Source organism: Sinocyclocheilus grahami, unplaced genomic scaffold (genome assembly GCF_001515645.1).
Source record: "Sinocyclocheilus grahami isolate Dianchi unplaced genomic scaffold, SAMN03320097.WGS_v1.1 scaffold1713.1, whole genome shotgun sequence".
Lineage (NCBI taxonomy): Eukaryota > Metazoa > Chordata > Actinopteri > Cypriniformes > Cyprinidae > Sinocyclocheilus > Sinocyclocheilus grahami.
Window position 1 is genome coordinate 8,019 of NW_015506892.1, and position 11,255 is coordinate 19,273.

An 11,255-nucleotide genomic window follows, 5' to 3' on the forward strand; every position below is an offset into this window, starting at 1 on the left:
GAGACAGAGCCTGAAAGGAGAACAGAGTCACGTGACAGACACAGTGATGAAGCTGGTATGTGTTTGCAGTACACAAGCCACGGTTAAGACAGCTGACTCCACTGTGATGTGTCTCTCTCTCTCTCTCACACACACACACACACTGGGGATGGGCGATACCCCTTATTTTGTTTTACGATACGATACCGATATTTTTCAAGGCAGTATTGTCGATACTGATTCGATACTTCTGCACTAAACTGAAATGTATTAAATTATTAAATTACTAAGGGTAAAATGGGTAATGAAAACCACTTTATGAAACCTGTATAATCCCAAATTTTTCCCAGACATGAAAATATCCAAATGATGTGTCTTTAGTAGAGCTGTAGTCAAGTCCAGCTTTGTCGAGTCCAAGACAAGTCCAAGACCAGGACTAGTCGAGACCGAGTCAAGACCGAGTCCAAAGAGGTTCGAGTCCAAGTCAAGACCGAGTCCAAATGAGAGAGAAAAAAGGATCCTCTTCAAGACCACATCCTTAACTATTGATAATGTATGTGATGCGAGAGACAGCATATCTCCTATTCTAAGAAAAAAAGTGCTTTTGCTTTCGCCTAGAAACACACAGCGTCTGGAAACCTTGCGGTTACTGAAACCACGCCTTCTTTCTTTGCGTGCACATTTGGGCGCATTATGCTAATATTTCCACATAGTGAGGTAGACATGTGGGGGCGTGTTAGAACGAGCCGTTTTAGGGGGGCGTGGCAGAGTCTTAACTTTGATAAAGAATATCTCTTTGGTTTTGAGACTTTAGTCTTTGCAACTTCAGGGATCTTATCTATGCACAATCAGCTTGTAACACTCCAAAGAGAAAGAACAACTTGAAATCGCATCGTATGACCCCTTTAAGTCCAGTCACGTCACGTTCATTTATATAGTACTTTATGCTAATATAGCCTTAAAGGGTTAGTTCACCCAAAAATTGTGTCATTAGTTACTCACCCTCATGTCGTTTCAAACCCTTAAGACCTTCGTTTATATTCAGAACACAAATTAGGATATTTTTGATGGAATCTGAGCGCTCTCTGACCCTGCATAGACAGCAATGCAACTGAAATGTTCCCAAGTCCAGAAACGTCAGGGGTTCAACTGTAATTTTACAAAGCTACGAGAATACGTTTTGTGTGCAAAAGAAAAAAAAATAACAACGACTTTATTCAACAATTTGTCTCCTCCACACTGTAGCGCCATTTTGGAGAGTATCCACTGAACGTAAACAGCGTATGCTGTTCTGTGTCAGCCGCGTGACATGGAAATGCTGTTTCCGTTCAGATCAAATCACAACAACATAGGAAACAGATCCGGTATATTTCCCCAGAAATAATTGCAATAAGCGATATTATTGATGCTAACGGTCTAATCAGATTCAATGATCTATGCTAAGCTACAGCTAAAAGTGCTACCGCCAGACCCGGAGATCGGCTGAATGGATTAGAAAACGGTAAAACTCAACTGTTTAACTCTAGGGGAGTTGGAAAATGAGCCTACAGTATTTAAAAAAATTGTGGAGTGTTCCTTTAAACTGCATTCTCTTGACAGGAGGTAAATTTGCAGGTGAACATAAAATATGTTACATACCACTACTGGTGAACGAGCCAGTGTAATGCAAATACGTCTGAAAAGTCTGACATAAGATGCTGCATGAACGATACCGTGCTTCAAAAGCAATAACAAAAAAAAAATTTTTCTTTAAAACGATTTCATTAATCGTGTTTTTTTAATATATTTTTTTATTAAAGTGGAAATCAATTTACTAAATAATGTAAGCTTGGCTGACTGCTTCACTTCCACTTTAAACTGGCCATTTAAAACAATATAACTATATACATATAAACACAGGCTTCAGTATAAAAAGCTTTTTTAAACTGATGAAGCTTATGTTCTATTGAGCTCTTTGTAAACCTATATAAATTATTTAAGTTCAGTTGAATCACTTACATTAATTTAATCAGTAGCTGCCTTCTCAAACTTTCACTGTAGCAGTGTTTATCCCTGCCTTGTAAATGTTTCAATCCATTATATTTTTGCATAACGATCTTTTCATCTTGAACAGAGTGAATTGTGCTGATTCTCGTGAGAAGTCAATCATCCTGGTGCTTTTCCATGTTCCATGTGATTGGTTGTTTGTCGCACGTATCACACTTTTAGGTGCACACGCCTCACAAACTCAGGATCAAACCTGAGTTGACGGAGAATGTTTATGCCGAGCGTTGTGCAACAGCTGATCCTGATCTAAACCGGGTTATGTTTGTCTGGTTTTGTCAACTCTAAACCTACTCTGAAACACAAAGTTTGTTCAACTAGTTTCATGCAACAGGCCTCTGGAGTCAAATTTATAGTAAAAATCAGCTGACAGAGTTTACTGAGTTAAGACATACTCTACAGCCTGTTAAAGGGATAGTTCACCCAAAAATGAAACTATGATGTTTATCAGCTTACCTCCAGGGCATCCAAGATGTAGGTGACTTTGTTTCTTCAGTAGAACACATATGATGATTTTTAACTCCAACCGTTGCAGTCTGTCAGTCGTATAATGCATGGCAATGATAACAAAATCTATGAGAGTAAAAAAAACATGCACAGACAAATCCAAATTAAACCCTGCGGTTCATGACGACATATTGATGTCCTAAGACACGAAACGATCGGTTTGTGTGAGAAACCGAACAGTATTTAGATCATTTGTTACCTCTAATACACCACTATGTCCAACTGTTTTGTGTGCGCCCACGGCATCCCGTGCGTGAGGTGTGTACGCGCTCTGGTGTAGTCTTTTGTGGGATTATGTGCACACAGCAGTGTGTGTGAAAATGTCTAGTGCGCATAGAGGAGAGTGTGTTACTACAGGTTGTTTGTACAGGCCCACTCACCTGTGTGTAGCACACTCCGAATTGCTCAATTGATTGGGGGGGGGTTATTATGCTGTAGGGGTTTGTATGGGGTTTCAGAGGAGGGCGTGGTGATTAGAGTTCAGGGCTCTCACAGCCTGGGGGGAAAAGCTGTTGAGCAGTCTGGCGGAGCGGGCTCTGATGCTTCGGTACCGTCTTCCTGATGGTAGGAGCTGGAAGAGACTGTGGGAGGGATGGGTGGGGTCCTTTACGATACTGTTGGCTTTGCTGGAGCATCGTGTAAGGAAAATGTCCAGAATGGAGGGGAGAGGGGCACCGATGATCTTTGCAGTTGTGTTCACTGTCCGCTGTAGGGTCTTGCGGTCAGCAGCACTACAGTTCCCATACCAGACAGTGATGCAGCTGGTCAGCACGCTCTTAATGGTGCCCCTGTAGAATGTGGTGAGGATTGGTGGGGGGAGACTTGCTCTTTTCAGTCGGCGGAGAAAGTGTAGGCGCTGTTGGGCCTTCTTGGAGAGTGACATGGTGTTGGTGGTCCAGGTGAGATCCTCTGTGATGTGCACTCCCAGGAATTTAGTGCTGCTGACTCTCTCCACAGTCGAGCTGTCGATGGTCAGTGGGGGGTGGTCAGTAGAGTTTCTCCTGAAGTCCATTACAACCTCCTTTGTCTTCCCCACATTGAGGGGCAGGTTGTTAACGCCACACCATGCAGCCAGCTGTGCCACTTCCTCTCTGTAGTGCGTTTCCGTTGTTGCTGATGAGACCTACCACCGTTGTGTCATACGCCAACTTGATGATGTGGTTGGAGCTGAACTTGGCAGTGCAGTATGTAGTATGAAAAAAGTAGTATGTGTATGTTTACATGCTCATGCACTACAAATCATCTTGCACTGCTCCCCAGCCAGCTGCTTGACTTACGATGTTTCTCTTTGCACATGTACAGTATTTATGTGAAGCATTCGTATAGTTTGTATTTTTTCGTTTATGTATAGGTAACCATTTATATATAGTATATTTATAGTCAAAATCAGTCAGTAGGCTAGTTGTGTATAGGTTTTACTGTTTTACTTCATTGTTGTATGTCTGTATGTAGCACCGTGGTCCTGTGAGGCACGACATTTCGTTCCACTGCATGCCCCCACATGTAATGGAATGACAATAAAGCTCGACTTGGCTCGACTATGGTTCTGCACATTTTAAAAGGCAAAATGTTTCTTTATTACACTGTTCACAGTGTTTTTAGGTGTATATTTGGTGCTGGTGATGTATATGATTTTTGGCATGGAAAAGATCCTCTTCATGACCTCTGTGTTATTGTTGAAGAGGATGGTCGATGTCGTTCATGTTGTCTAAACTCTCAACTCAGCAAAAGAGAAAGTGAAAGTACACCACAGAGTTCATCTGCCACCATTTTAAATACGCAGAATACGATTTGTTGCACAAGTAAAATGTACTATCGAAGTGTTTAGTAAAGACGATTATGTAAGTTTATGCAGGAATTGACATGTATCTTGATAGAAAAGTTGGAGGGTTTTGAGAAACTTAAGCTTGAGAAAGTCTGATCAAGGTGAGTGAAAGGAAGAGAAACTGAAAAGAAACATCCTTGTTTCTCGTGTGATTTGTGATGGTGATTCTTCTGAAGTCTAACAGCACCTGTGTAAATGTATGGCTAAGCTTGAGTTAAACGTCACAGGATCCATTCAGATAAATGATAACGTTTGATTAATATGATTATGTGATTAGTTTTGTGTCTAAATGTCATTTCTGTTCAGTAAAACCCATACAGCTCCATCATGGACAGTTCACAACGATTCAGAAATGAAGAGTTTTCTCCAAGATGCAGGTACTTTTTTTATTAATATTAATATATTAATAATAGTTTATATTATGTGGGAAAAAAGACAAAAGTTTTGCCTATTTTTGTGTTTATATTTGTCCGGTTCTTTTAATGCTACAATTAGTGTTGTCAAACGATTAATGGCGATTAATCGCATCCAAAATAAAAGTTTTTGTTTGCGTAATACATGTATGTGTACTGTGTTTATTTATTATGTATATGTAAATACACACACATACAGTATATATTTTGAAAATAGTTACACGTATATACATTTATATTTATATTATTATATTTTACATTATATATAAATGTATTTAATATATAAACATAACATATTTTGTATTAAATATTTACATGCATGTGTTTGTATTTATATATACATAATAAATATACACAGTACACACTCAACTTTTATTTTGGATGCGATTAATCGTTTGACAGCACTAACTACAATTAAATAATAACAGATCTTATGGCCTCTCCTAGTCTTCTAATGAAAAATTAATGAGATTTTATCATACAGAATAGATCCAGAAATTAAAAGCATTACACTTAGTCTGTTCTTACAGTTCAGTCCTGCAGGAGAGATCAAAACCAGAGCCCAGCTCTGTGTCAATGAAGAGTGACCAGTCAATGGATAAGCCAAAACAATTTAAGAGTGGAAACACACAACCTAGTCTCAGGTATGCAATTTCTATAATAAATGTTTTATAGAATATATATGTGACCCTGGACCACAAAACCAGTCATAAGTTTATCAAAATTATCGATTTTTCTTTTATGCCAAAAATCATTAGGATATTAAGTAAAGATCATATTCCATGAAGATATTTTGTCAATTTCCTACCGCAAATATATCAAAACTTAATTTTTGTGAGTGGATGCAGCAAAATCGCGAACAAAAAAGTCCGGAAACACGCCTACAAACTTCGCTCGCCGCTACCCGCTCTTTAGGAATTACCCACTCAAGTTTGGTATCAGAATCAGAATCAGAAGAGCTTTATTACCAAGTATGTTTACACACACAAGGAATTTGACTTGACGACAGGAGCTTCCAGTGCAGAAGAAAATATAACACTAATGTAAGAAAAAAAACTGAAATTAAATAATAATGATCTATATACAGAAATAGAAGTATGGGGGGAAATTTTAATTGTTTAGATAAATGTACAGATATGTTATAAGTGTGCAGACATGTTATTTACAAAGTGTGCAGTTTATAAGTGTACAAATTTTGGATTCTGTGTATAAATATTTATGTAAAGTATCTATGTAAAGTTTGGAATTTCGGTAACACTTCATGATAATTTGTATTTATAAATTATTAACAAACATTATATAATGCTTAACATATCATTAGTTAATATATATTCACATAGCTAGAAATATGAGATAATTTTCTTGTTAATGTTTACTAATGAACGTACTAAACATTACCTAATGATTAACATATGATTATTTCATGTAATTGAAATGCTTACAAATGTCAGTAAACTTTCAGTTCATATGACCTTCATTTGTTGGTCTTTGTTGTGTAGACCTCTCACATCACACATCTTAACAAATAATCTATTCATTATTTGTTCATGTTTTTGCAGTACCCAATCTAAAGTGGAAACTATTCATCATTTGTAAATGTTTATAAACGATTACTAATCATCTAGTATCTTTGTGGGCATTGGACTTTTAGCTAATGTAACAAGGTTTGTGTAAAGGGTGGCAGGTTAAGTTTAGCTAAATGCTTGCTAAAGACACAACAGATTGTAATTCTGGTGCAAAAAATGTTTTTATCACCTCAACACTCACATTAGTACTCTACTCTTCAGTGTATCATTAAACAGGACATGCCTTGAATCATAAATAAACAGGGGGAAACAAATCATTTTTTTAAAGAAAATACTTGTTCATCAAAACAAAAATAATATAAACAGATTGAACTGTGTTCCCTTATATTAATCAAATTGACCCCTGTACACTTCTGACACTTTAACCAACCCTTAAACCTACCCATACCAGCAAACCTGTCCCTAACCTTACCCGTGTCACACCTCAATAGCAGCAAAAGTGTTGTACATCATTTTATAACTTCTGTTAAAATCATTTGTAGATTCTCAATAAGTGCTTGATCAAATGGAATTGAAAGTTTAATGACATTTGTAAGCATTTTAGCTTACATGAAATAATGATTTGTTTGAACATAATGTTAATGTTTAATAAGTTTATTAGCAAACATTAACAAGTACATTATCTCACGTTTCTAACTCTTTGAATATATATTTACTAATGATCCATTAAGCATTATTTAATGTTTGTTAATGATTTATTAATGAAAGTTATTATAAAGTGTTACCAGAATTTCTGCTTTCGGGTTCATATACTCTCCACAACACCATTACAGCGGTAAGCCAATAGAGAGCGTTTAAAACAAACCCTACATTAGTAATATGCATTGCTAAGAACTTCATTTGAACAACTTTAAAGATGATTTTCTCAGTATTTAGATTTTTTTTGCACCCTCAGATTCCAGATTTTCAAATAGTTGTATCTCGGCCAAATATTGTCCTGTCCTAACAAACATTAATGGAAAGCTTATTTATTCAGCTTTCAGGTCATGTATAAATCTCAATTTCCAAAAATGGACCCTTATGACTGGTTTAGCGGTCCAGGGTCACATATTTTAGAAACTTCCATAAACATTGGTTCATAGTATAATACTTTAAAGCAGGAGTCACCAAACTCTGTCCTGGAGGGCCTGCAGAGTTTAGCTCCAAACCTAATTAGACACACCTGAACCTGAAGTTCGTACTAGGTATACTTGAAACTTTTAGGCAGGTGTGTTGAGGCAAGTTGGAGCCAAACTCTGCAGGACACCGGCCCTCCAGGACCAAGTTTGGTGACCCCAGCTTTAAGGTATGTATGAAGTTTTAAAATATACAATACTGTAATTATCCTGATTTTGAAGGGGACCTATTATGCAAAATTCACTTTTATAGGGTGCTTGAACACAGATGTGTGGACAGTGGACAGTGTGTGTAAACAACCAGTCTATAATTATAAAAATTCACCCACTTCGTTTTTATATAATCTCCATAAATCATATACCCAATTCTTCCTACGTTGACGTCATTGTAGGGGCAGCCCTGCCCATGATTGGTGAGGATCTGCACTGTTTAGCATAGGCATTGCCCTGAGTGAGAAGCAGCAGTCCTCCATTCATAGCTTTCAGTCACGTGACCGGCTTGAAGACCTGGAGGGCAAAACATCCGTAGATCTGCAGGACAAGCCTGTCCATTTTCCATCTGTTTCACAGCCGCAAATATTTAGATCTCCTCTCAAAAGAATAAAACAAAGGTATGTGAACAAAATTTAAGTTTTGGCCATTTGCAATCCATATTAAGCATCCGTGGCAATATTTCAATCATTAAACATTGCGACAAAACGTTGTAAAAACACTTAAAGTGCCTTAATATATTTAAAACAGTAATATTCTCTATTAATGATGCATAGTTTACAAACCCGATTCCAAAAAAGTTGGGACACTGTACAAATTGTGAATAAAAACAGAATGCAATGATGAATGAGCCTTGGCCCAGAGAAAACGCCTGCGCTTCTGGATCATGTTTAGATATGCGTAGGCTTCTTTTTTGAACGGCGAACGGCACGGTGGATTGTGTTCACCGACAATGGTTTCTGGAAGTATTCCTGAGCCCATGTTGTGATTTCCATTACAGTAGCATTCCTGTATGTGATGCAGTGCCGTCTAAGGGCCCGAAGATCACGGGCATCCAGTATGGTTTTCCAGCCTTGACCCTTACGCACAGAGATTGTTCCAGATTCTCTGAATCTTTGGATGATATTATGCACTGTAGATGATGATAACTTCAAACTCTTTGCAATTTTTCTCTGAGAAACTCCTTTCTGATATTGCTTCACTATTTTTCGCCGCAGCATTGGGGGAATTGGTGATCCTCTGCCCATCTTGACTTCTGAGAGACACTGCCACTCTGAGAGGCTCTTTTTATACCCAATCATGTTGCCAATTGACCTAATAAGTTGCAAATTGGTCCTCCAGCTGTTCCTTATATGTACATTTAACTTTTCCGGCCTCTTATTGCTACCTGTCCCAACTTTTTTGGAATGTGTAGCTCTCATGAAATCCAAAATGAGCCAATATTTGGCATGACATTTCAAAATGTCTCACTTTCAACATTTGATATGTTATCTATATTCTATTGTGAATAAAATATAAGTTTATGAGATTTGTAAATTATTCCATTCCTTTTTTACTCACAATGTGTACAGTGTCCCAACGTTTTTGGAATTGGGTTTGTACATAGGCAAGCAGATGAGGCATATGAACGCAATCCACAATGGTTCAGTGTTTTCCTTCTAATGGTTTTCTATGGGAAACCATTTAACGTGAAACTTTGCACATTGAGTTTATATTCTGGCTTCAGCTGCTTGCCTGTACAAAATATACATAATCAATAAGGTGTTTACTGATCTCCGCCTTTTAATATCTGCGTTTTACTACATTACTACTTAATGCAAACTGCGTAAAAATAACTGGTAGTCAGTGGAGCAAAGCTTCGTTTTGCCCTCCAGGTGGGCGTTCCTATTAGGGTGTGACATCACGTGAAAACTATCAAATTTTTGTATTGTTACTAGAGCAGCTGATACAGGGATAGACATCGCTGGTCATGGAGTGCAGCTGTCCTGTCTAGTTTAGCTCCAGCCCTGATCAAACACACCTGAATGTCTTTAGGAGTACTAAAACTATGTGAAAGAAGATGAAGAAAAATGGCTGAGCTCCGCAATTCTTGTGATGTTTTTGTTGGTTTGTTCTGTGTTTTGTCATTCTTCTAGAAGTTTTACCAGAGACGAACTCCTTAACATTAGTTTTTTTTTATTGGTTTGGTACTATTTTCATAAGTAAGGTGTACATTTTCAAAACTCTTAGTACAAAACTTTAAACTGATCACACTTGTAACACCACTAGTCATTCTTTCAAAACCTGATCTCATGATTTCATTGTGGTTGCACATATTTTCATTCCACAATCATTGTTTCAGAACACAAGATTATTGAGAGCATTTGGTTTAATCACCAAAACACAACAGTAAGATCTTTTTTCAACTTAGTACTTTTAACAATCAGTTCATTCAGTAGCAAACAATACAAGGTACAGATTTCAAATCACCCTCGGTGCTGAATGCATGTTATTGTAAAACTGTATACACAGCAAATGTTACACTTACGTTCAGACAAAAGCTATATTTAAAAAAAAAAAAAAAAAAAAAAAAAAAAAAAAAATTTAAAAAAAACACAGCCATCACAGGAAATGTTACACTTGCGTTCAGACAAAAGCTATATTATAAAAAAATTCATTAAAAAAAACTTTATACAACATGAAAATGGGATCAAAGAACACATCAAAAGTCATTTACAGACGCAAGCAAAAAAAGTATTTTATTTTAATTGGAGTTTACAATACTGTGGTTGCATGTGAAAAAAACCCAAACAAAAACCTGTAAATGTAGACCTGAAATTCACATTAATTATCAAGCCATAACATCTCAACATTTGGCCATAAATTTATCAACATCACAGGGAATGTCTTCATTGTTCAGGCACCGCGGGAAAAACCTTCTGGCATGACGATTCCAGACTTGACATTGCTCTGCAGTTATAATCACCACAAACTTCATCCATGGCTTGAAGGGTGACATGCTCATGGGGATGCGATCATACACCTTCCACCTCTATGTAGAGAAGAATTCCACAATTGGGTTGAGGAAAGGAGAGTATGGGGGAAGGTAGGGGGTCATGAACCGAGGATGTGCCTGAAACCATTCCCGAACCAGCTCTGCATGGTGGAAACTGACATTGTCCCACACGATAACATCGTCACCCTGACAGGCCTGCTCAAGCTCATTTAGAAAAGCTATCAGGTGTTCAGTATTGTATGATCCTAGAACTGGTCTACAGCCTACCACACCATCTTCAGATATAGCTGCACACTTTGAGATGTTTCCCCCACGTTGTCCAGGCACTTGGATGGTTGACCTTTGGCCAATAAGGCTACGTCCACGGCATCTGGTTTTTGCCAGATTGAAACCGGCCTCATCAACAAAAATATACTTGTGATGATTCACAGCAGCGTCCAGCTCCATCACCCTCTAAATTAATAATAATTTGGTTTGCTCTTTTACAAATAATAGTTGACATTGTTAGTCAGTACTGTAAATTGCATGTCATACAGTACACCAATTTAGTGTTGTACCATAGCCTGCTGACAGCCGTATGTAATTCCTTGCCCTGACCATTTCCACCACAGCTAACTCCTGCTGGTCAGTCAAAACACCAAAACACGCACCACCACCAGGTTGTCTCCTGTTAATTCTGGGAGGACAACAGTATGCAGTCAATTTTACGATTACAAATTACATAAAACTATTGTTGAAGAGCACCACCACCTCTTTCTCTTGGTGCATGTCCACCTCTCTGTTGAGGAGCACCACCACCTC

At 37.8% G+C, this 11,255-nt stretch overlaps 1 protein-coding gene across 1 annotated transcript in view; it reads left to right on the plus strand.

Moving 5' to 3' along the window:
- The first annotated feature begins 4,322 nt into the window (after positions 1-4,322).
- The window catches only part of LOC107572182 (protein NLRC3-like), a 46,182-nt gene continuing 39,249 nt past the window's right edge, over positions 4,323-11,255 (plus strand). Inside the window, exons 1-3 of the mRNA XM_016258600.1 lie at positions 4,323-4,455; positions 4,661-4,731; positions 5,298-5,411. Of these exons, the coding sequence (XP_016114086.1) occupies positions 4,682-4,731; positions 5,298-5,411 (164 nt within the window). The 5' untranslated portion in view covers positions 4,323-4,455; positions 4,661-4,681. The remainder of the gene's footprint in view (positions 4,456-4,660; positions 4,732-5,297; positions 5,412-11,255) is intronic.